This window comes from Pleuronectes platessa, chromosome 7, assembly GCF_947347685.1.
Source record: "Pleuronectes platessa chromosome 7, fPlePla1.1, whole genome shotgun sequence".
In the NCBI taxonomy this organism is placed as follows: domain Eukaryota; kingdom Metazoa; phylum Chordata; class Actinopteri; order Pleuronectiformes; family Pleuronectidae; genus Pleuronectes; species Pleuronectes platessa.
Window position 1 is genome coordinate 15,206,326 of NC_070632.1, and position 26,775 is coordinate 15,233,100.

Genomic DNA, 26,775 nt, shown 5'->3' on the forward strand with positions numbered 1-26,775 from the left:
GATTGCAGTTGCAGTGGTTTGCTGGAACATGCACTTGTTTTTCAGCTAGAAGACACATTTAGCCATCTTAATTTCATTCATTTGAATGCATGAGTCCAACCCCAGCAGTGTTGTTGGGCTTGTGTTGCCAATTGCATAAACCACATGATTATTTGTGATTTCTACATATATATTGACTGTGTTATTCAATTTAAACGATTCTTATAATTTGTTATGACATATAAACAAGCACTAAATCAGTGGCAGATCTACGATTTTTTCTAAATCAGGGGTCTACAGTTGACCCAGAGGGGCCAATTATATGTCCAACATCCATGCACAATTGCTCAGTCAGGTAAAAAATTCAAGTCATTCCCTGTTAACTGTTGACTTTATAACTTTGAGCAAAGCCAAAAGTCATTGATTATATTTTAAAAAGTATGTCTTGCTCAAGCACATTGTGGCCATCAAAAAAGTTTAAAGAATAATATTTTTTGACAAATTGTCATTTAATTTTAATATTGTCAGTAAGTGACTGTTTTTCTGTTGTTTGAGTAGAGGCACTTAAGGGGCCAATCAGATTTCAGCTGCACCCCTGGGCCCGCCCCTTTCATTGAAATAACTTTATAATTCCTAATATTCCTAATTTAAAAGTAAATTGACCAGTAGAAATCTTTTCACAACTAAAAGATATTTTCACAATATAACATACTGTCCTTTCATGAGTTCAGTGTGTTGAAGCTGTGTCTAATGTAAATTCTTACATTATAGGTGAATACATCTGATGAAATTACCAACTGTATGATTTGTTTTTATGATGTCAGTGTATTCTTGATATATTTTTATGAGTTGTTATTAATTTGTTTTTACTCTTCATAATCCATATTAAAAGCTCTAAATAAACAACAGTGAGGAGCAAAACAAAGATTTGTTAAGTGTTGACACCTCAAACATTTCCCAACCAGTGCCTAAAGTTTAAATATACTTTTCATTGGTGATTCAAAAAAAAAAAAAAGAACCCACTCCTCTACTTGAAAGGTATTTCCCCCCCTCCCCGCTCAGATCCTGTCACATCCTACACGTATAGCGGATGCAGTGGATGTAAATAAGTTTCAGTAACTTTAACTTAAAACGAGAGAGGTGGGTGTTTCGCCTTTAAGAGTTAAGAAACTTGAAACCTTGTTTGCGCAACAATCAGTGCAGCTCACAGCCGCCAAAGTGTCTAGACTAGCACATGATGGTAGTCAGCCAATGGCTCCACCGCTCTCCTCGGGGGCCCCGCGTGTGTGTGTGTGTATATGTGTGTGTGCGTACGTGCGTGCGTGTGCATGTGTGTGTGTGTGTGTGTGAGGAAGAGTGGGGGGAAAAAAAGAAAAAGAGCGAAACGGAGAAAGAAAGGGATCCGTGCTGCAGTTTGCTTTAGAACTGAGTGGAGCAGCAGGAGCGCGACTCGGCCCCGGATTGATCCTCTCCGTGTAGCGTCAGCTCGCATGGATATTTTGTTGGGATTGTTTCAGAAAGAAGAAGAAGAAGAGGTGCACAGACATCTGAAGGACCCGGACTTCTAGTGCATTTCCCTGGGATTAAACCTCCTCGAAGTACCTCATGCGCTGCGTGCCGGTTAGAAAGTAGAACCTGGGGCTGTCAAAAGTCCTGAACTGTTCGAGTCGGTCTCATGAAGAAGGCTGCTGCTTCTGGATTATGTTTCTAAGTGGGTTATGTTATCTCATTGTGTACTCCGCTTTCTTTCATTCGTGCGTAACAGAGGTTTAACGAGTCCATTCCGCTGCGGTACCTGGATTATAAAATCACACTTTTCAGCCGATTTCGCTGTAATCGGATTAATCGGCTAAATGAATGCATTGTGATCGGAATGTTGCGGTGCATTTATTGCGCGGTTGCGTTGTTGTAGATGCAACAAAACAGCCTTGAGTCTAATGTTGCGGGTTCGCCAGCACTGCTCGTCGCTCGGCTGTGCATGCACCGCACGGCGCTCCGCACACATTAATGTTTTGCACCGACCGTCAAAGTGTCTGTAATATCCCGATATCTGTAGATTGAAAACATTCATAAAAAGACCCCATCTCGATTTTCAAGTTGTCGTATGTTCAGGACGAAACGCTCAGGTCTTGTGCGGCGACTCTGGAGAAGCCGTTTGATCCCAGATAGAGAAGGGGAAGATGGAAATGGCCAAACTGGTGAGGGCTGCAGGGACGATCTGTACTGCAACAACCCGGAGAAGATTCCCAAAACGGAGTTCAGACCGATGACCCCGAGCGGGTCTCACGCAGGGGACACGGGGGGGCTGTGCACTCGGAGCCCCGCGGAGAGCAGGGGCTCGGGGGTCACGTCGGACCAAGATGGGGGCGCGGTGTGCGTCCAGGCGCACGGGAGCCCCCGATCCGTGCAGGACAGCGAGTGCAGGACAGTGACGTGCTGCTTGTTCAAAGACCGGGACCACACCGAGCTCAGGGGCCCGGAGACGGCGCAGGGGACCGCGGATCCGGGGTCGTGTCACTTCGCGCTGAGGAGCCTAGGACCTCGGAATAGCGGCTCTCCCGAGGCGCAGGAGGCGATGCCGCGCACCGTGTTGGATCAAGAACTTAAGTCCGCCACATACTCTCTCCTGAAGCGGCTAAAGGAGAGGGCGCTGGATACCTTACTGGAGGCGGTGGAGTCCAGGGGAGGGATGCCGAGCGACTGTGTGTTGCTTCCCCGGACAGAGCTGAGGTTGGGCGGCCATGTGGCATCCCCACAGCTGCTCGTGTGTAAACTGTACCGCTGGTCCGACCTCCAGCACTCGGCCCAGCTCAAACCGCTCTGTGAGTGTAAGAGTTTTGGGGAATTGGACGGTCCGTCAGTTTGCTGCAACCCCTATCACTACAGCCGGCTCTGTGGGCCAGGTAAGAGCGTCTGCCAACACACACAGTCTGCGTGTAGCACCCAGCTCCATGCAGCTTCCTATAGTCCAACAGCAGCCAACTGTAAGGCCTCCGGGTCTGTGATGTTCTGCCCAGGTTTCCTCTTTCTCTCTTTGTAGTTTTCATTCAGGACACATTTCTTGTAAAATGCTCATGTTCGAGGACTGTAGAATTGAATCCTACAGATGCAGTTTTACAGTAGGCCTATTTGGTCAACATGCATTTCAGATATTTCCAAATGATTACACCCGAGATATAATAAAGAGAACTGAAAAGGTCATATTCATCATTCCAAGGCAAAAATTAACTTTTCATGATTTAAAATTGAAAACTATATTCAGGCAGTCTGTTTTATTTTTCTACTGTTGTTTGGCTTACTTTTACACACTGAGATAGAGAATGGCTGGTCATTTGATTAAATAGTTAATGATTACTAAGGTCATCCTTATGGCAAGGTGAACAATAATAATATCCCTCTGAGCTAAGGTGGACAGAAAATGTCCGCTTGGTCCTATGCTGATGCTACCTGGAGTATTTGTGTTCGGTATATTTGAGGAAAATAATATCAAAATGCATGTAAGATGTTGTCGTTTGCCTTTTAAAGTTGCTTGGAAAGTTGCATTTGAATATAGTTTGGTGATAAAACAGAGGACCACTCACACTGCCCTGTGACAACTGGACCCTTCATTTTAAGGTGTTGGTGTTGTCTTGTCTTTACAGCTCCTCTGTTTAAATCTTCAGTGGATTCCTTAATAACACCCAGTACATGACGTCTGTATGAGAACATGTCATTGTTGTGAGTGTGATTGTCAATACAGCTGTTCTTGCCTCTCTTTCCTGAAGGGTAATTGCCATGTAGGCCAATGCCATCAACAGGGTATGACCTGTATACCACTTGAATGTATAGACACACACTGAGATTTGTGTGTGTCAGTGTAGTTGGTGGTGTGGTGAAGGAGCAGAGCTTTGTTTTCCACCATCAATGACTCATCTATGGCAGAACCTTCCTGACCTATATTAAACAGATTACATTTTGGCAGGGGACAGGCCTGCGATTTGGCACACCTTAACCACCGGGCCACTCGACCCCGCTGACCTGATGACAACGCATGGTATCATGTGTAAAGACGCAAGCGTCAGTATTTCTGCTTTCTCACTGGCACGGGTGGAGGATTTTCCATAACATTCTTGTTTTCTAGGGCCAGCTGGCGGCGACACGCTCTTAAGTCAGAAGTCCAGCAATATCTGAATTTGGAGCACGCAAATGTGGGGAATTATAGTGTGCACAGTACAAACTGATCAGTATTATAAAGAGCTCCATAAAGGTTGCGTGGTGTTTGCTGGTTTGGATAGACGGAGTGTTTGGTTAGTGCCCCTACTGATGAGGATGTCAGGCGATGCTGTGTGTGTTTCTTTCCACTGAAACTAGCAAGATGAATTATAAGAAGAGGGAGAGAAGCACATACCCCATATTGGGACTAAGGCTTGTAGTACGCATAGCTCACATGCGCTCATGCGTGGCCAAATAGAGCTGGTATTTCTTTCATGCTATTCAAGAAGGGGGGCTGTGAATCAAGACCTTAACCACTGTTTTTTTTACGTTGTTTGCACAAGGGAATGAAAGTATGGAATTGTATAAGAATAACACTCCTTTCATGAGACAGATTTTAATTGTAAAACCTTTTTAACTCTTAGTGAAACAAAGTCTAACCTATCCTAAAAACAAGACATTTTCAACTGTAATTAAATCTACTTGTTTGGTTTGTTGAATTATTTGAAAGTAAACCCCAGGCATCGGTTTCATATAAGACTTTTTAAAAGAATAAAACAGTTTACAATGTTAGGAAGAGAGCTTGGATTGAAGCGAACAAAAACTTTTTCCTTTTATTTAGCCAGGCATTATACTTTTCCAATGAGATCAGTTTCAAGTTGCGCTTTAAAAGCCCTTTTGTCCTAAGAAGGTCCCCTCATGCTATTTAGGTGAAGGAGTGGTGATAATATACAGTTTGCATACTACTGGCGCCAGACTGACTAGCTGTGTATCTGAGTGACTGAGTTCAGATCCTGGCAATTACTGCCGCCACTCTTAAAGGACCCGCTGCTATTATGCTTTTCTCCTTCCCCTTTTCCCTGTAGGCGAGGTCACAGTGTGCTCGCAAAGTTTTCTTTCTTTTTTCCTTTCCTTCTTGTGCAAGTTATTCTCTTCATTTCTCCTGTTTTTTACGAGATAAAGTCAAAGGCCTTGAAACGCAGTGAAGTTAAAAAGCAGAGATCTACTCCATTTACTCAACTACTAACTAAAAGTCGTGGTTAGTGTGTGGTCGTAGTTATTACTGCTTCAGTTGAATAATATGTGATTAAATAACAGAAGCAGACATGCACTTCTCTGTCGGCTTTATTCACTTTATTTAACTGGATCCTGAGCAAAATGATCTGCGTTTGTGGTGCAGACACAAAGCTGTAAGAGTTAAGACGTGTCCTGCTGTCGACTCTGAAATGGATCTGTTGTGGGTTGTGTGTTGAAGCTCCTATTGTGGCTGGCTGTGAAGGCATTTATCAAAGTCTTCTGACAATAACTGCACACAAGATATAAAAACAATACTCAGTTAAGTTTGTATTACTGCAGAATGAAACACAAGTACTATGTGGTGTTAACAGCATAAGAGCAGTAATTATTGTCTAAGTTTTGCCTCACAGTGAACCAGCCGCTGAATATTTTTACCGGAAGATTTCTCCTTATTTTCTTACACTTCTATCAGTCCAGGGTTTTTTAAATGTCGGATAGATCCTCTTAGAATTTAAAACACCTTTAAAATGTGTGTGTTTGTTCTTGCGTGTGTGTGTGTTTGTCTTGATCTTTATCAGGGCGTGAGTTTAACCTGACTGTTTTGTGTTACAGAGTCACCCCCACCTCCTTATTCGAGGCTTTCCCCCAATGAAGAACACAAGCCACTGGGTGAGTGACCAACACAAAGATGAACTGTGTGTATCAACTGAATCACGCCTTGCATTTCATCCTCTGTTATTGATCTTCATTTGGATTTGATATTAATAATTGATAGGTTGCATAGCTGTAATTACTTGATTCTTGTATTTTTAAACATCACAAGTAAATATGAGTCTTTTGTTGTGGTTCCTTTGCAGCAGAAAGAAAAGCAGAAAGGCATACGAGCAATGTGGAGAATTTAAATGGCTGTAGTTGGGCACGGTTACAAGCTAACTGCATGGTAGCTTTGAGATGAGACCTGCGCCAGCATGTGGCATAATGTCAGCATGCCAGCCAGAGCCAGTGTGGGCAATATGGTGTGGGCAGTATGTACTGTGAGCTGCTGGGACTCTGGAGCCTGGCTGCGAGCTGGGGCTGCAAGCCTGAGTACGGCTGAGGTTTCTGCTGGCATTTAGTGAAGGATGTCATCAGGTAGAGCCTGTCAGTGAAGTGCCAGGTTATCCACTGTGGGGATGAAGCCCAAAATGGTGTTAATCGTTTTGAATTCGATAGGAAATAAGAATAAGTTTCAGACGTAAACAGGAGTAGCTGCTGTGTTAGGAGAAGCAAATGTTGCTGTCAGAAAATGGAGGGTTAACTTCTGTTTTATTCCTCCACAGATCTGTCAGACTCCACATTGTCTTACACTGAAACCGAGGCCGCCAGCTCACCAAACATCACACCGGGGGAATTCTCAGGTGGGTGTGTTACTCCAACCGTCGTCACTCTCCATAAAAGGAGTTGATATTCGAAATGTTTCACTCTGATTTTAGACATTCATTATTACCAAAGGTTTATAATCCCAGAGGGAGCCCGTCAGTAAATACTGAAGTCATCAGTCAAGTTCATTTGTCCTTGTTATGCTGTATCTGTTGTAAGATTAATGGGGATTTTTTCTGTTGTGATATGCTGTATAGTTTAGTATGCTATATGATGCATAGTAGGGAGTGTGACTATGGGATATATATATGAGACATTAGTATTTCAACTTTATTTCTTTCCTGACTTGATTTTGGATATATCCCCAAGATGATGTTTATGCTGAAGTAGTGGCACTGGTGTGGTGTAGTGTGTCATTCAAGTTACCTGAATGAAGAGTAATTTCTTTCATATTATAGGAGAATAGCTTTCACTTAATGAGTCATTTAAATTATTACTAAATTGTTTGATTAAAACAAAATCATGACATTGAAGGGCTTAACTAAAAGTTAAATTGATAGTTTGAGTAATAAAATACTTTTCCACACAAACAATAAGTACTTGCATGAACTTTATTTTGGAGTAAGAATAATACAAATTAGGGAGCAATGTATGAATCGTTTGCCATTTAAAAGTTACAACAGTGTCTTGTTTTTCTTTAAAATGTCTGAATGAAGATCAGGTTCTGTAACACAGTTCAGAGCTGTACTCTGTGTAGCTGTTGAGTGTATCTGGATGAATGCGCACATTTTCATTGGTAATTTAATTTAGATGTTGTTCTTTATTCTTTCTCATTAAGGGCCATTATGAACAGTCCCGGCTCTTAAGATAAAGGTTTCATTGTGAGCGGTGCAGAGGTTCAGCGGGGCGTGTGCATTGGCCACAGAGCTGGCCTCCCCTCCTCTGTTTTTCTTTCAGAAATATTTGAGTGGGATCAAACTGTAATAAGATCCAAGCTCACTCAGAAACTCACAAGCACACAGAGCTGTGCACATGCATGTGCACGGACACTCACACGTACGACTCTATCTCGCCTGGCTGTAAGTGGGCTGCAGGGAGGGGTGGGTTCAGGGAAATGGAGTTGCTCCTGTGAATGGGGCCATACCAGAGGAAGTGAGTAGAAACAGTCCTGTCCTCTGATTTGAAACGAAACTCTCCTTTCTCATGGCAAAGAGTTAAGCACGCCCACCCCCCCTCCTTTCTAGGGCTACAGTCAGCATGCATAGTATCGTGTGGACAGGGGGAGTCAGAGCCCTTATTTTGGAGCTCGCTGTTAAAGTTTCTGCCATGGCTCCGAGGCCTGGACACTGAGGAGTTGACATGGCTACCTGGCAGTGAAGTATTCACTGCCAAGGCCCCCTCCTCCCCGGTACACATGCTGTCACCACCTCAGCATGGCTCGGCGACACTCCCTGAGTCAACAAATGAGGGGCTTGTCAGAGCCCGCACCACAATTCCTCAGAGACTGTGGTGAGGAGGGAGGATCTAGACATGCTAGGCTTTGGTTTCTTCAAACTGTGTTGCTGCTTGTACAGACTGGGTCAGATCGCTCTGCATCGGCTGTGCCACACTCAGCAACTTGGAAAAGGAGAGGAGAATGACCAGCGCTCTGCGGGGGGTCCGTTGTCCTTGCTGGGAGTTAATTTGCGTAGTCAGTTTGTCTCTGATCGTGTTGCATTTGGACTGCGTGACGGTTATTTGATTTTAGATACAAAAACGAAGTCCGCGTTGAGTGAAAGAAAACATGAGCATCTCATCAGGGATTCAGAATCTCTACCAAGTATTTCACCTCGTTTAGCCAAACCAGGAGCCTGAAGTCCTCCTCACAAAGCCTGCTTATTTCTGCTTCAGCATGCAGGCCTGTAATGCGTGTTTTCAGGTTATCCTGTGCTGAATGTGTATAGTTGGAGATGACGTTCCCTGTTAATCTCCCCCTCAGCACAGGTAGAGAGGGTGTAAGCATGTAACCAGAGTTGTATGGGATCCAGGCTACACCCCTCTTGCAGGAACAAGTAAACCTCTTAAAAGCAAGTCTGGGGGGCACTGGGTGGGTGGGTGTGTCGGAGTCAAATAATCAACCTCAGTCTGCAGCCCGGGGCTACATAAATACCCGCTGAGCATTCTTCTGCAACACACAATGGCAGAGAAACTAATCAGAGGGGATGGTTCTGTAGACAAGCTTGTTCTACCACTTCAAACAGTGTCGAGAAGGTATCATTTCATAGAAATTTGGAAAGTAGCTTTCCTGCTGCTTTGCATTACTTGGTACCATGTTAATCAAGAATATGTCTCGAAATCAATACTATTTAGTATTTACAGTGTTGAATTAAGGTTAGAGTTGAGTTCAGATTTGTCTGCTCCCTCTGGCGGATTCTTACAGTCGTTTAAAAATGTTCTTAAGCATGCAGTCTTAAAAAGCTTCCTCACGTGCACATTATTTCATTAATTTCTGAGCCTTAATACTCATACTTTTAGGTAATTATCGGCGAAAGACATTTAGAATATTCCCAATCATTTATTTAAACATTGGTGTGTCACAAACAGCCGCACCAGGCATTCTGTGGTGTGTGTTTACGTCACGAGAGGGCACAGCTTTGGAATGGTACCTCGGTGCTGTGTGTGTATGTGTGTGTGTGAGGGAATGTGCCTGTGCTGGTGTCTGTCCACACACCTGTTTCCTCACAGCCTGGGCCTGGTCGTGTGGTCATCAGAGTGAAGCTCTTTGAAGCAGGTCTCATTGCTTCCTGTATGACTGTCTGAGGGAGTGTTTTCCCCCGACACTCTAACTTCATTATGTCACTCACATTGTCTCTGACATTGGGGGCTCTGTTTCATTACAACGCTGCTTTGGTCAGCTCTTTATATCTTTTTATTATCTTTATTATGAGGAGCCATGCCCAGATGACCTTGTGTTTCTACTTCTGAATTTCAGGCTTTGAAGATAAGGGTCACTTTGTGTAGTGATTACTCGTATTAAATGTATTAATGTACTATTAATGATGCAGAGCTTTCCTCTGTGCCCGGATCAGACCAGGATAAGATCATGGCTCCAGGTCTGCCTGCATTCTTCAGTCATCTGAGGATGCGTCCTCAACCAACCCAGAGGAATTTGTCACTTTGTGTACATGTTGGTGTGAGTTTAGATCACATTTGAGAGTCTAGGGGTCACTGAGATTCGTATAGGATCAAGTAAACAGAGGAACTGCAGGTTGACCTGAGTCAATTTCCTTTTCATATAGTCTTATTTTCTTTTGGACCGGAGAGGTGGAAGGAGATGGAGAGTTGCTGGACATGGATTACACAACGTGTTGAAATGATATTCGGATTCGGTTACGTTACATTGGCCGGGCTCTCTACTTGACTTTTTTACACTGTATATGCCTGTAATCGAGGAAGAAACTTGGCTCAAGTCATGTTTGGGCACACAAGAAAGAATGCCTTTCAGGCCTGGTTAGTTTTCTCTCAGGCTCAGACAGGTTCAGTCCAAGCCGCACTCACAGACTATATTTAATACAGGCAAGAGGGGCAACAGCAGGTAGTCAGGGTTCCCACACTGTAATCTCCCTCCACATGCTGGCCAGTCTCTGGAGAGGGGGTCAGCTCTGTCTCTTTGGATGTCTCTAGTGCAGACCGACCCTGTGTTAGGTCCATTCTGGTATTGACTGCTTCTTCCAGGCAGAACAAGGCAGTTAGCAGATGGATAGGAAGGACCCTTATATGAGGCACTGAACCATTTGCTCAGGGAAGGTCCAGTTTACGCAGGCACTGGGACAACAAAAACACATGTGTAAAGCTTTTGTTGATACGTTTTTAAGTCTATGTTTCTTCCGTCCACTCCTCATATACGTCCAGATGCATACTGACATACATTCACAAGCAAGAGCAAAGCAAATTAAATTGTGCAGTCAATACTAATCGCAGCCTGCCTGTCTGTGTCAGGAAGAGGCCAGCACTCGGCATCAAACCGTTCACGCTGTCTGTACCAGAGTCAGAAATGATCCTGAAAATGCAAGGAATGATTAGACCAATTCAGGCATGTGATGCTTCTCTTGATAAAAGCAGATTAGACTGGACCTATACTTTTTGATCTGACTTTGAAGGCATGTGATTCCACTTCTGCCAACTCTAATTAAATATCATATCTGCTGTACACATCCGAAAGGATTGGTGATTGATTGCAAATCTAATTTGCTCTGAAATATCTTGTTGTGTTTGCTTGCACGTCAGATCATGTCTTCAGTTTGTTGCAGGGGCCTCAGTGTTTTATGAATGGACCTTTGAAGTCTATTTCATGTCTTCCCTGGGTGTACGTGTGATGCTGAGTGACATAAGGTGGCTTAATGATACATTTATAGCTCAGGAACCATCATATTCAGCTGAACACTACAATTTATCATCCTGTAACTCTATTCTTTCTGCATCACTTTAGTATGTGGTGTGTTGAGTGCAAACAGTATCTCTTTCCCAGTGTGCGGACATGCTCTTTTGCCGTGGCTGCATTCTGACTCTGCAATGTGCGGACAGAGGTACGATCAGGTGGAGTGACAACTGCATGAGCATGTCAGCAATGTCCCCCTCCCCACCTCGAGGCATGATCCCCCTCCTCCGTCCCACAGACCCCAGAGCGAGGCAGCCTGGGTTCATCTCCCCCTGCAGCCTGGCACATGGCCTCAGGTTTCCACCGCAGCCCTGAGACTTCCCAGCGCCTGGCCGCCCACAGTCCCTCAGGAGCCCCAATGCTCCAGGATACGGGATGTGGAAATAATGTGACTCGAGTGCTTCCACCCTGCCTCCCGAAATCAGGTTTTGCGGATTGTTTATTTGAGGGGAAGGAGGCCTCAGACAAACATCCTGTTTTAAAAAGCTGCCTGGGTTTTGTAGCAATGCAGGGCGGTGAATTGCCCCTTTGACAGCGGGGGGAGACTGAGGAATGTTGAAGAGAAGGCCAGCATCTCGGGGGACGTGAGGGGGCTCTCCTCACCCGTTTGTCATATCCAGTTTACAAGAGTCCATTTTAAGGGCGGAGGGTTGTAGCTTTACATCCTGAAGGGTCTTGTGCTGTGTTCGCTCTGCAGTGGCGTAGAGCTTGTACCCACAGTCCTCGTCTTAAGTATCCGTTCCTGTCCTGGGAGGCTGGCTTCCATTTCCCCTTACCTAACACACACACACATACACATAGAAAGAGCGCCATTGATGAGAGCGATAAGCCCTTTTTTGATTTTCCCTTTCTCAGCATTGTCCACTTTCAAGTTTTTCTGGCAGGCGTTATGACATTGAAGATCCTGCGCAGAATGCTCAACAATATGTGTGACGTATAAGCTCATTAACAATATGTATTACGGCATTTACAACCAGCCTTACTTTAGGTTTATAGATGAAAATTATTAGCGGTGTGGGCCGTCTGTGTCGGGATGGTGTAAATGTAAGTTTGAACTAAGCACTTTTCATCATCTTAAATTGTCCCATAGACTTGAAAGGAGGGAGTGTCGTCGTCATTGTGGTTTTTTTTTACACAAAATTTGCTCTTGGAGTTGACTTTCCCGTCAGAACCAGCGTCACAGTTCCTAGACGTGGTGAGGTAATGTGACCTCTATGTGCAGAGTGAAAGCCGTGCTAATCTAAAGCAGAGTAGCCCGAAACTTACATGTCAACAGAAACAAACCTGCTGAGCTTAGTATTTATCTGTGTCTGCTTGGCAAACCCGTGTGGTGCCAGTGCTGCTGGGTGTTTGACTTCTGAAGGGCTCAAGATTAATAAAGATTAATCTACAGCCTCATACGTGCCTGTGAGTCTGGGCTCACAGTGTTGTGCTTGTCATCTGAATTTGCACAGTGTGCTGTGCTCCTGCAGGATAATGTGGACTGTGTTTCATTTTGGGACTTGCCACACAGAGAGAAAATAAAGTCAGAAGAAATAACAGGACGTGTGCTCGGGCTATAATTCTTGCCCCATATTCTACCTTAGCAAACAAAGTGAGTGAGCTCATCCTGTGGAAGACTGCTGTTGCCATCTTCTCCCTCTTCACACCACAGCGCAGCTCCAGCCTCCACCAATAGCCCCATTCATTCAGCTCAGGGCACAGGGTTACAGCAACAAATAAGGAGCGTGCAATGCCATTAAAAATGTATGGAATGTCCAACTGTTGGTTTAGTGTTTTAGTGTGCCTCCTCACAAGACTGAGAGGGGGAACAATACTCTGTTTGAGCTCGCAACTGTAAATGTGCTAGCTTTGCATTGCCTGGCAAAGAGTAGTGAAGGAGATGCCAGTTGTGGATGCTGTTTTTTTCTGACTGTTTTACCCACAATTATAAATCCAGACACTGGCCTTGGCCAGCTATGATTTAGGCCTGTGGTTTGATTGCCGGCGAAAATAGATTTAAGATGTTTTTCCCCCTTTCTCCCCAGAGGAGCATTGACAGTTGTGCTTGAACCTTTGGTTGACAGTATTTTTAAAACTCAGAATAGACGGTGCATTCTTGAGCCTCCAGAAAGCTGTGTGTGGATTAACTGTAGGGGCCCATGTCATTCGACATCTCTACACAAGCCTTTTACAGCCACAGGGAAAGGAGAGGAGCTCATTGTGGATGGATGAACAGTAAACTCCCAGCGTATCGAGGTCTGCTTCATTTTCTCACCACTATACACGTGTAAACTGAGAGACAGTCACTTGAGTTTTTTTTCCTCTGTCCTTATCTTGAACTTGATCTGCTGTCTTCATTCCACTCCTGTGTCCGAACATGGAGCCAAGAATGATTGACATAATTTCCCTCTGATCTTTTGCCTAAAAGCTGATGCTTTTTAATCTTCACAGAAAACTTTTATTTTGAGTGATGGACTCACAAATCAATGCTGATAATACATAGTTTACAGTGGCTTACCTCACTCTTCACACCGAGGTATTCTCTTTCCTAAGCACGTACAAGGGTATGTCCTCAGGTTGTACACAGACTACAACTCGACAAAGTAAATTATATTCTTGGACCAGGGTTTTGCGAGTTGTATTTACAAGTCGTAAACATGCTCATAGGAAATTTCTCATTGATATTGTTCACCAGGGAAAATCGCATTGACTTTTGCAATGTGTGTTTTACTTATCTTTTATTTGTGTGTATTACTGAAGTCTTGGCTGTGCAGCTCAGTACGTGCAGTCAGGCTGTCGCATTTCAGGGTACGGTTTAGATTAGAGGTCTGGCTGTAGCTTCCCCCTCTTCCCCTCTCTGTGACTGCCAGCACATAATTTACTTAATGAAATCCTGCCATTCCCTTTAACTTCAAGATTTTTTGCAGATGTTGACAGGGAAGGACTTAGTGAATTATTGGAAATGTTCACTCTTGCATTTTTAATGAATGTCTTCTTAGTCGTGAACGGGCAGACTTGTCGGAGATGAGGGAAACAGTTGTCTTTGTTTAGGGAGCTGGTGTCTGGGTGCCCGCGGTGGAGCAGTGTGGGTTACAGCCCAGCAAGTGTTGTGATTGAAACAGAAACTCTGGTGCCACATTATCCTGACAGAACACATTCTCCTCACAGACTCTGATCCACTGGGCCGATCAATAGGAAACCATTGTTTGAACAGCAACTCTGTCCATCATTGATGCTCCACCTCCCAGTCCGTTGGAAACCAAATACCTGCCTTTCGCCTTAAATTAGTCAGACTAATATAAGTTGTAATGATAGAGTTCCTTGTTATTGTTCATTTGAAACCAAGCCTTCAACATAGCTTGAGTATACAGGCCAGCTAACGTCGGCTTCCACCATTATGTAGGGTCGAGCTTTTCCTTGAAGAAAAGTGCGTCAACTCTGAAGAAATATATAAATTAAAACAGAGGAATAGTTCAAAGTTTAGTTCAAAGACCAAACTAACGACACATCTTCTCAGAAGACGTGATTTGGTGAGATGTTATCACCGAACAAGACGGCTGAAGGACACGAAAGTAAGCAACCTTCTTGGTGCACCCAAACCCCCCACAGGCCTAACCAGAGTAGGAAGTTAGGAGGCACAGCGAGGAGGGGGGGGCGGGGGGGCGTGGCATGTGTTCAGGAATGTGCAGGGTCTCCACGACTCAAAACGCCCCAGCCGACTTGGCTCGAAACTCCGTCACACACTCGCAAACAAACACACTCGCGCGTGCACACACACATACACAAGCAGATAGGTTGTATGAGGAGGTGAAAGGCCACAGCCACCCAGCAGGATGTTCCCTGAGTGTTTTGCTTTCGGTGCTCTCGCAGACTCCGCTGGCCTTTAACGCTGCCTGTGGATATGACATCCACAAACATCCCCCACAGTTCTCACTGGGCCTTTACATGCCCTGAAAGACTCCCATAAGGCCTCGCTTGCCCCGCCACCATCACTTGTGTTCTATGTCTCTGACACACTGCAGAGCTTTGGAGGAAATGAGCAGCACATTCTCTTCCCCTTAAAAGAAACGGAGCCTCAAAACCCTCTAACCAGTGGCCTTATACCGGCGCACCCAGACGGCTCCTCCATATTAGCCTCCTTAGCTTCCTGTGAGTTTTACAACTCTGTTGTTTATTGATTTAATTTATGGATTCTGTTATCTGTTATCAAGGGTACAGCACTTTTCCTCCCTCATGGGGTCATCCTGAAACAGAAACAGAGGGAAAGTGGAGAGGAAGTGGATGACAATGTAAAGCTTTCCCATTGTGACCAGCCCGGCTTAGTGACTGGATTCGGTTTCTCGGGCTCCCACAGTGTTTTCTCCAAGCATATCTCTCTCCCTCTCTTGCTATCTCTCTCGTCCTCTCTCCCTCTCTCGGCAGAGAAAGGCCAGACCTCAGGGAGAAAAATCCATAGACATATAAGAGCAGCTCCAGTTAGCGTGTCTGTCTGATAAAGCCGACTTTGATGGCAGCGATAGCTCAGACGCCAGCCTAAATGTGGCCTGCTCAGGGGTTACAGTCTTTCTGTAGGAACCTTTGTCTGCAGAATGAAAGCCATATCATACTCTGGTATTGTGGGGGGGGGCTTTTGCTTTCATTCCACTTAGTAGTTTGCTTCTAAATGAAATTCAAATCTAACAAATAATAAAACGTAGGCACAGTTTTCCTCTCAGTTTATCTTAAGCATATAAACCTGCACCTATATCAGGTGTCATTATCCTCCCCTTCCACTTCCAGCCTGGCAGCATTATCAACCTCCTCTTGCTTCGAGAAGCAACAGCAGCCTCCAGGTTAACAACCTACACCCTGACACTTGCAAGTTTGGAGGTAGATTTGAACTGTGCAATGACTCCATTAGCATACGTTTTGTTGTATTTTCTTTGTGAGGAATCAGCCATTTAACAACAGTGCTCGCCCCTGCCCAAGGGCAAACGTTCCACCTAAACAAGTTCCACCTCAACACCGTTTTGCAGGGGCGCTGTCACTGCATCCTGCATGTTGATTGGTTTGAAGAAATACAAACAAGCCCGATCGTTTTCTTTCTATAGCAGAATGATATTAGGTGCAGTCAGATAATTATCTAGTGCTGACACAGCGCTATGGAGATAGGTCTGGCTATGCGAGACTAGTTCATTGGTCGAGTCTAATAGCTGGAGGGGAATCTAATCCTTGGCACAGGATGAGAGACTGCTGCTCCCCCTCCTCTCCTTGCTGCTTCCCTCCTCTTGAATGTGCTGCTTAAAGGGACTGGAAATAGTGTTTTTCTTTTTCTTACCTCAGCAAAGTTTTGGAGTTCAGCTCTGCTCCATGCTCTGGATTAGGAGAGATGATGTATAATGGAGGTGGCCACAGAGCTTGGTGGGGAAATGTTTGCACGGAGGGGAAGCTGTTGTTTGTCTGCCTGTCCCTGACACTCGGCCTCCCATTCATCTCACTCCAAGGCTGCAGAGCTGTGTTTACCCCGGGGCAGCTCTGCCTCTCCCTCTGCCCCCCCCCCCCCCCCCCCCTTTTCATGCTGTCTTTAAAAGCATTACTGGATGATCATCAAGGATTGCCATTGAAACTTTCAAACCCCCATTTTTGTGTACTTAGCAGTACTACCCAGACTTGCCCTGGAGTGAAAGAAACTCATAGCTGTGTTATCTGCATTTTTCTACATGAAATGTGCTTGGGCAGGTTGTGTTAAATGGAGAAATATATTAAGTAACAGTAAAAGTAACAGAAAACAATATATGAAACTTTTTTTTATTATCATAAAGATTTTTTTTTTTACATTAATGCCAGTACCAATATATCAGTCAGGATCTGATCTAAACCTCCTTCGTCGGCTCTCATTTTCCATGCGCCATAGTGACTTGTCAAATCAAGACCACTTGTAGCTGACATTTCAAATCCTGTCTGCGTCTGTCACTGTTTGCTTTCTCTCTGTGTTTGTTGTCAGATCTTATTTCCTGCTTTTGATTTTCTGAATTCCTCCAATCAGGCCAACCAGAGGTAAACTGAAAAGCTACATTTTCACATGTTTCAATGGAGCTCATGCCTTGTCATAGAAATCCAACGCCGAAGGCTTTCTGGAGCAGCGTTGGTTAAATATCTCTTATTTACTCTGTGATTGTACAGAGACATGCAGTACGTGCAGCTACAGGCATCTACAAAGCTACTTTTAAATCAATGAAATGTGTGAATGGGCTTTTTATATTGTGTTGTATCTGTTTGCTTATTTCATAACACTCGAATGAAGCCAAACAGAGACTGTCCTTATCGTAGTGCTAGACCACTAGTAGCCACTTTATTCTGCATCTGTATGGCTATGGAAACTTTCAGACTAAATATTTTCCACAGAGCTACTGTATGTATCTACACTTTTGTGATACTAGTAGCGTGGGAGCTGATCTGAGCTCAGATCATTGCCTGTGGCTACGGGAAGAGGAAGTGGAGCAGCCATGTTGTGGCTGTATCCATTGACTCTGAGAGTGACACTAAGAGAAGAGGCTTTTGAGAATAAAATAACAATAATAACATGCGCCACTATTCTAATGGGTAAACGGAGCTGTTAAAAGGTGGCAGGGTTAAATGGATGCAGAGCACCAGTAATTGCTCCCAGTCCATCGTGGCTCCGCCCTGAAGAGACCCTCGGAAAGCCCAACATGAAGTTAAAGGGAGTTGGGTGTCGCTGCTGTGGTCAGAAGGAGGGAGATGCACGCCCTCCCTTTGCCTCATGTCTGACTTTTAGGTTTGGTCTGAGCCCTGGCCAAACCTGTATCTGCGTCATATACTCATAATTAAACCTGGCTTCTGTCTGTATTATGTCAATTTGGAAAAGGTAGATAAATATTTACTGAACATCCAAACACGGCTGAAGAAACAATGCTTCCTTAAAAACCTAGAAGACTGAGCAGGAGCCAGTGTGAGCTCTGGCGTGGAGGCATTAGTTGCTGTGGTGATGGTGTCCAAACAGTTGGACTATTGATGGTCGCTCTGCGCTGTAAAATAGATCCTAATGAGTTCCTCTGTCAGAGCAGTCACCTCAGCGCCCCCCCGCCACACCTAGACAAAACACAGTTCAGGATGAAAACACAAACACGCCGGCTGATTTTCTTCCTCCTCCAAACAGACACATGTGCGCACAGACACACGTAGACGCTCAGCAGAACAGAGCGACAGGAAAAGGCCTGGCTCATGGTGTGCTCATTGTCTTCCCTCAGGCTTAACATTAGATACATTTCTAACCTTTGTCCTGCTCATTCCTCTTCCTGGTCCTCGCAGTCTCACTGGCTACCTCCGTTGCAGGAGACGTGTAAAAACTAGATACCGTCGACCACATAGTTTTTGCTGTTGTCCTTCCATCTAAAAAAGGAAGAGACTGTAGCCATTTGGTTCTTTGTGTTTGTGCGCACAGTTTCAAAGTGAGTTTACCTTGATGTGTGGGCTCCGTTTGATTTGAGACAATAGAGGGCCATAAACAAGTTGGGTGCTGAGTTCTTTGTGCGGCCGAGCCACACTGCAGTAAAAGCTGAGCTCAGAGTGGAGGAGCTGGAGTGTGGAATTCACTAATGGCACATGCATGTTGGGGCCCCTGAAGAGAGGGGGTCATTTCAGCCATCACTGTGTGCGCAAACACACAGAGAGTCTGTCTGCAGCTTCCCCCGCACCCCACACATTCTCTCTCTCTCTCGCTCTCTCGCTCTCGCTCTCTCTCGCTCACTTGCTCGCTCGCTCAGTCACTCACACTCAGAGAGCCTTGAACCAGTCAGGCTCTTTGTCTGTGCAGGTCTGGTCAAAGTTTTGTTGCTAATCTCTGAATAAACTTTACTTGTGTGGGTCACTCAGCAGAAAGGTTTAGTTTGGTGGGAGGTGAGTGAGACATTTGGTTTGTGTGGATCTGCGATGCTCCACCTTAAAGGCATTTGTTAATGGGGCGGGCGGTCATTAAGCCCTGAGAGCAGAGAGACTGAAAGGAATGGGGCCACAGGCCCAGGCTTTAAATCCTCTGTGCCAATAGACTCTCTGAAGCAAAATAATGGCATCACTCTGTGTGTGAGTTAATGGGAGCTGATAGCATGAAGGCTGGGGGGTCAGCGGGTCACGGGCTTGTGCTAAGTTGTCAGGGAGCTGAATGCCGTCCCTGGGCCCACAGCAGGGGGAAGAGCTTGGTGGAGGGGGAGGGGGACCCCCTGCCTGGCCCTCTGCCGTCACCCCCACTCTTGTGGAATGTGAAGAAGATGAGGGAAGAGGAGAAAGAGGCACCCTCATTCTCCAGGAGGAAAGGGTGAAGAGACGGATGTGACATCATGGAACTCTGGTACTTCCTCTCTCCGCTCGTCATGTGGCAGATTTTTATGAGCGACTTGAGTGTGTGACAGCTATGAGCGGTGTGGACTGTAGCAGCGTCTGAGAGCAGTCAGCAGTGGTGTCTGTTCAGTACGGTGAAAATAGAAGTCTACCTAGGGAGCAGTAACTCACTGTGGAGTGCCGGGGGCTGTCACTGAAAAGAGTTCACAGACTGCAGCCATGAAAACTGAATTAACAAGCTAATTTACTGGACAGAGATGTTTAGGAATGAGATGCCAACTTTGTCCCACTGTAAGAAGAAACGCGTGTTTTGTTTGGAGCAGTGCTGGGTTTATTAAACAGTAAGAACATTGTCAGTCTGTCACACGACTGAAGGGACTTATTTTTGTCAAGTTTCAGTCCAAACACTGTGTGTAATCCTGAATTGATTCTATTACACATGATGTGTTTTGAAAGTGCATGTGTGAGCAGCTGAACCAGGGCTCTGTGCTGGGTGGTCAGAGTTTAATCATTACAGTGCCCTCTTGAGGCAGAGCAGGGAAATTCAGGACTTCAGATTGACCTCGCTACACCCTCCACCGCCAGGATATGTATAGAATGCCGTGTGTGTGTGTGTGTGTGTGTGAGACGGATGTGCATGCAGTGGTATTTATACAAGGCTTAGATTTCAATACAGTGCCTCCGTCAGTATTTATAGTTTGGCCATCTGCTCTGAACAATAAAAAGAGATAGCTAATCCCTTAAAACTCAAGCCTTCCTTTTTACTGGCCCTGTTTGCTTTTGTTTATGTTTTGTTTAATGACTCTCTCTCTCTCTCTCTCACTCTGTGGCTCCTCTAGATGCCAGTATGTCGCCTGATGCCCCTAAGCAGAGCCACTGGTGTAACGTGGCGTACTGGGAGCACCGCACACGTGTGGGTCGCCTCTACACAGTGTATGAGCACTCCGTCAGCATCTTCTACGATCTACCTCAGGGCACGGGCTTCTGCCTGGGCCAGCTCAACCTGGAACACCGGAGCAGCACCGTACAGCGCACACGAGGCAAAATCGGCTACGGCATCCTCCTCAGCAAAGAGCCGGACGGTGTGTGGGCGTATAACCGCAGCGAGCACCCTATATTTGTCAACTCCCCTACTCTGGACATGCCCAGCAGCAGAACTCTGGTGGTGCGAAAGGTGATGCCTGGCTACTCCATCAAGGTATTTGACTATGAGCGCTCGAGCCTCCTGAGGCACACCACAGAGGCGGACCTCATGGATGGACCCTACGACCCCAACAGTGTGCGCATCAGCTTTGCTAAGGGCTGGGGCCCCTGCTACTCAAGACAGTTCATCACCTCCTGCCCCTGCTGGCTGGAGATCCTCCTCAACAACCATAGATAACACAGACGGACCCCATAAACTATCCCAAATATCATCTACCTAGATTTAATATAAAGTTTTATATATTATATGAAATATATATTATACTTGTAAATACGGAGTCATTTTTACAATGTAATTATTTATGTATGGTGCAATGTGTATATGGACAAGAGGAAAAAAATGGAAAATGCACTTTGGCTTATATATATTATATATATAAATATATATAAAGATAAAGAATCTTTCAATACCAACTTGAGAAATTATACAGCAAAATTAGGATGAGCCTGGATTTGATGTATAGTTTTCATATACTATTAATATCCAGACAAAAAGCTAACACCATTCACACATTGATAATAAAGTATTCGCATATTAATACTTTGTCTGGTCTGTATCTTTAGCACTTGGTTTATTAAACAACTTTTCACTCTTAATGCTTATTAAAGGTATATTCCCAAGCGTATTGGTACTTCAGTTATAGAGGACACCAGTATGCTAAACCCTACCTGTTGTGATGGGTCTGAAATCCAAACCATCACAAATCTGAATCCACCACCATCTTTATACCAAGGCTGTATCCATACGACGAAGTTTAAAGGAATCCCTGTCCATAAGAGGGTTTTGGCTCATAATCAATTTTATTCCAGTCCATACTACATACCTAAAAAAAACATATCACGTGACCACACATACAGTGGGCATGAGCGTGCAGGTGTAAGCAGGAATCATTTGGTTGTTGAGGAATCGTCGAAGATTGCTCGAATAGTAGCTTGACTCGTAAGCAGTTGTATCTTTGTAAAATGCAGAACAGCTGTTAGCAAAGACAACAGGGTCAGCAGCAGTGGTAATAAATTATCCATGCTGCGTTCTACACTGGTAGTGGAGGCTAATACTAAGGCTAATCTCCCGGAAGGGGGGTCGGGCTATGTCCTGACCGAACAGACCCAATTAGCAAGTGGTTGTGAGTGTCTACGTCATCATTTCCAAACTTTTTTTCCCGTCCAGACTAAAATGGAGCCAGCGGCATTTCCAAACTTTTCTGTTTTAGTGGCTCTAAAACTATGGAGTAATGTTGACACCGGACAAATCTCTAGCAGAGCTAATGCATTTTCAAGCGAAAACGAGGCAGGATGGATGACCCCTAAGTAGATGATCTTTGGTGACAAGTAGGTCAAGGGTTGAGATCAACTTTTCCTGCTTAGTGTTCGAGCAGATGATTTAAAGAAAAGAGCTGAGACTCTACTCGCAACTTTGCGAGTCAGAGAACGATCCAGGCTGTTAAATCAGGATGATTATTTTGAGGAATAGAGTGATTTAGTCATTAGTTATAGGCATGGAGTGGTAAAGTCAAAGACCTAAGCAGATAACTGATGTTTATATTTCGACCTCAGCGGATCCACATGTCCTTGAGGTCCAAAGGAACCCAAGTAACGAGGACTAAGAGGAGATGAAGCAGTAGAGGACAGTGTAGGAGGAAATGATGAAACTCCCCGAGCTCAGCAATTTAGGCCACGCTTCCCAAAGGTGTTCCTAATTCAGCACATCATCGCTGGCTCGTGGTCGCCGGGCTCGGGCCTCCGCAGCCAGCGTGTCTGACAATGGACGGTGTTATAACCGAGCAGGGATGCGGCACCGTGAAACCGGCGCAGTGATACTGGAATGTATGCAGAGAAACCAAGGAGTTTTACAAGCCTACTGGAATCTTAAAAACTACAGCCAAGGTGGATGTGGTTTTAGCTGGCTTCCTTCATAATTGCTGGTGTTGGGTTGTCAGATTGGCGGTGGTGGTAGTCAGGAGGAGGAGGAGGGGGGGGGGCGGAGGTCTCTGCCAACATTCAGCAATGGAGGCATTCAGTAACACACTAATTCTGGTTCAATGAGCGCTGAACTGTGCTGTTACAGGGATATGCGTTTTTTTTTTTTAGAAGAGGGCATTCAAAACTGCTGGATGAGCTTTTTATGTGAGCAGTTTGTGAACTGTGTGAGTCGGGCAGAGAGATGGCGAGAAGAGGTTCTTTCTTTCATGACAGGCGCTCGTGTTTTCTCATCGAAAATGCTGCTTTCCAGTCCGGTGTGCTGTTGTGTGCAGCGTCTCTGTCCTTCCCCTCCTTCACGAGGGCTCAGACGGCCTCCTCCAGGCCCGCTGCCTGTCTGGAGCCAAGACTGAGCAGAGTTCAAACAGCAGAGAGGAGTGGCTCCACTCCGCCTCTGCCTCCGCTCTCTTCCATGCAACTGGGGGCCATTATCCCGCTCCTTTGTGTCTCTGTTATGGGAAAAAGGGCCCACATCACCACTGGAGAGGAACTGGCAGACAATTATATGGGGTGGCGAGAAGCTAAGACACATAGTGGGCAGATTTCACAAGCCACCACAGAGGGTACGAGAGGGGGCCTAATGAGACAGGCCTGGGGGAGAGGGCCAGGCGACATCACACATCGACTGAAGCTGCTGCATCTCCGGGAAGGCGCCTGCTCCAGTCCGCTCCAGGACCGGAATAGTTGTGGCAGGACGACTGCAACTCTGGGCAAGACGTAGGGGAGTGGGGGGGGGGCTTGGGGGGCGGGGAGCCATTTAAGCAGCTTTGTGCGCTCCATGAGCTCAGGAATGGTATTGATTAACAGGCTGCAGCCCTCAATCATTTTCTGGAGAAGTCGGTCTGAGTCCCCCTAAACCACCGCCAAGCCGCCATTTTGTTCCACTGTTTATGACACGCCGAGCTCTAGTTGCAGCGCCGCACTGATTGGAAACGGATGTCGGGGAGAAAACAACCGTGGCTGCTACTCATCACAGCCATGCAAAACACGAAGCGCACGGAAATGCTACACGGGGACACATATCCGGATTTGTGTCCATGTGCAAATATGAGTCTGAGTGTGTGTGTGTGCGCGGACGACGTCTTTTTTTAAAACTCTGAATTCGGAAACCTTGTTATTATCACTTGAGTCCTGCCAAAGCCTCATCGCATTCCTCCGACTGTAGTTTCTTGTCTGTGAGCTTCTCCTAAGGCCTGGTTCTGGGTTCTCAGTTGGCAGCAAAGCAGTGAGTTCTGACGGCAACAATCAAGTCGCTAAGTTGATCTGCTCCCGTGGAACAAAAGGTGAGCACGTCGGTAAAAACAATCCCTCGGTTAAATGTGACAATAACGATAGATCTTAGAAGAAGAGCTTTTTTTTGTGGGAGTTAGAACGGACACACAAGCTGATCAACCCCGTCCTGCACATCTGGCCCCGGTAAAAGCGCAGTGAGGTAATAGCACCTTTTGAAAACACAGGGGGAGATTACACAGAGCTCCCGAAACACTTCCTGCTCTCCCTCGCTTCTCTCTGTCTCCCTCTTTCTCTCGTGAACGCCGGCCCAGGGAAGTCTTCTCACCTTGGCTGAGGGTGTTAATTACGGCTCCTCGCAGCTGCCATGCTCGCCACTTACAGGGCGTGCTGACACATGCCAGTGCACAGGGGATCCACGGCTCTCGGAGGGGATTATGGGCCGGCGCGCGGGGCAGGTCGGGAAAAGGGAAAGACCGTATTCTTTTGGGTGGTTTTCTTTTCCACCCTTAATAGACTTGAGTTTAAGACGGCCGATGAGACGCGGCGTGTCTGATGTGTCTGTGCTCTGGTGTGGGCTGCGTTCCTCTTCGTCTGTTCAGGTGTGCATCGCGTCTCTACTTTGAGCCGCCGCTGCTTCATTTTGCTTCCCGGACGACATTTTTGTGTGTTATTTGCGTCTCCCTGATGGCAAACCATGATTCTGCTACTGTGCAGGCCTCTTTTTTAACCGAGCTTGGAACAGACCATTGAGTAAGCATTTAGGTGGTTTTTCTTTTTCAGAAGCCAAAAGCAGCGCGGTTGTGATGCTCCTCTGCAGATCCCACCCTCCCTTTGGTAATTACAGGGTGCACAGGGGCCTCTCTGACGTACGAAAAGGATTTATTTTAGTGAGTTTCCACAGAGGTTAAAAGAATGCCACAGTGAGCACACACACACACACACACACACCCTTAGGCTCAATCCTGACAACATTTATCAGCAGCCTATTCCTTCCTCCCCTTGTCGAACTCGTATCATAGAAACACAGTCGGCCTAACTCGGGATCTGCAGATGTTTCTACAAAAACCTGATGTCGATGATTACAAATTCTGCTTTTAAAATAGTAAAAAGCTGAAGCAGGCAGCGTAAAGTCACACCCTGTCTTTACTTAAACACATCAGACCAGACATTACTTAAAGCTTCTTAAGAGAAGCTTCTTTTTTGTCTTCCTCGGTCCGTCGACCTAAAAAGTTTCCCTGATAAGAAGAAAACATGTGTTTGCTGAGTTCTGTGTGATATCGTCTCAAGAATTTCCAATAATTTAATACCAGCCCTTCATAGAGTTGCTTTATTGTCTCTAATCAAATCCCTCCAGACCCCTCCATCTACATTTGGAGGCAGTGGCACATAAATTCATTGTGCTGTTCTTCTGCTGATACATACTTTATGGCTGCATGGTTGTGGTTGTGCCTGACTTAGTTTTTTTGTAAATGTGATTCTTTGAATAGAGTCTCACATGTTTTGAGAAGTTATCCTTTATATTAAAGTATGTCGTGCCCGTTGATCTCTCCAAGAGCTCAACAACTTTTTTCCACAGGCCCAGTTTGTCCTTTCAGAGTTTTTTTTTCCGAGGGGCTGTAAAAGAGAAGATCTAGGAACGCGGCCCCCTTTTTTTTCCTGCAGGGCTTCTAATATGTTCCATATTGTGAGTTTAAATGGGGTGGACTCAGGAAATGCAGTCACACTGCTTTGCCTTCCAAGCTTCCAGTCTGAGGTTTGGCCTGCAGTGCCGGTGGTTCTGTGGACTGGGGCTGATTGGGCCGCTGGAGCTGCCGAGGTGGTTAGGCTCGGCCATGTGGGCTTTCTTCCTCTGCTCCTCAGGAGCCGAGATGTCCACGTCGATGTTTCTGTTGTGTTATGTTTCTCTGCCTGCACCGAGCCCCATTTCATGTGGACTGCACAGCAACGACTCTCATCCAGGCCTGCTCTCACACTTTTGTTTGCACGGTGCAACTTTCTGAAAACTGAATCATTCTGCTGGTTTATTACACAGAAAGTAGGCTGACATGTTGTGAAACTCGCTAATGTGCTATCCTGCCAAGAGTCAGATGAAAAATCTGATACCACTGTGACGTCTTTAACCAGCAGCTTATTGTAGATTAGCTCAGTTTAGCTTTGGACTGGAAACAGCCTGGTTCCGTCTGGAAATATGAAAATCTTTTTACCAACATCTCTTAAGCTCACTATTTAACACAATACATATAAGTCCATATATCACTGAGCTTTGAAGGGGATTTTGTTTGACTGAAAGTATTTGTTTACCTCGGTTTCCTGTCATTATTTAGTGTACAGACCGGGATGTCAATCTTCTCATCATATTCTCAGAGTTACGTCTCTCTCCTAAAATCGATTCCTTTAGTAACCAACGCTGGACTATAAAGAAAGATCCTGTGGTAGATAATCATCCTGTGTTTCAAACAAAAAAGTGGTCAAATGTGAAGTGATTCCACTTAAAGTGACACACATGGCCATTCAGTAAAAAGTGGGACTTAGTTGATTTCGGTGAAGGAATGTGAGTGAGGCTGTGGTCTGCACTCGCTCTCATTAAACAGTCACTGATGCAGTTCCCCCTCGATGCTCATTCTGCTTCTCGTGCGTAGTGAGATCTTCATTTAGCAGATGCCAGAGCTTAAACCAAGCCTTCAGTTGTTGGAGGATGATTTAATGTAACTGTTGAAGTGCTCTGCAGGGGCAGCGTGAGGCCCCATGCAGCCATGAGAGCGTATCTCTCTGAGAAGAGTGAAGATGAGTGTGGAAGCTCAAATTCCAGCCCAGAGGTCAGGTTTCGCATTCCTGGGGCACACACCACCGCCTGTCTCCAAACTGGCATACCTGCTGAGTGCATGAGTGCCAGCGAGGGGGGGGGGGGGGGGACAGGAATGTGTGTGCATGCTCCAGTGTATTCGTGTACACATGCACGTGGTGGAGTGTGTGTGTGTGTGTGTGTGTGTGTTTTTTCATTCAAACTGATGTGTGAAAAAGGGAACATATTACATTCCATTACACATCATCAAACATACATAGAGAAACTTATCAAAGCAAAC

General features: G+C 45.6%; 1 protein-coding gene across 1 annotated transcript; it reads left to right on the forward strand.

Annotated features, from left to right (window-relative positions):
* The first annotated feature begins 1,209 nt into the window (after positions 1 to 1,209).
* smad6b (SMAD family member 6b) lies at positions 1,210 to 21,021 on the forward strand. The gene is made up of 4 exons (XM_053426058.1): positions 1,210 to 2,882; positions 5,800 to 5,856; positions 6,507 to 6,584; positions 20,119 to 21,021. The coding sequence occupies exons 1-4, from the start codon at positions 2,084 to 2,086 to the stop codon at positions 20,658 to 20,660; spliced, it is 1,476 nt and encodes a 491-aa protein (XP_053282033.1). The 5' UTR covers positions 1,210 to 2,083; the 3' UTR covers positions 20,661 to 21,021.
* The last annotated feature ends 5,754 nt before the right edge of the window (positions 21,022 to 26,775 follow it).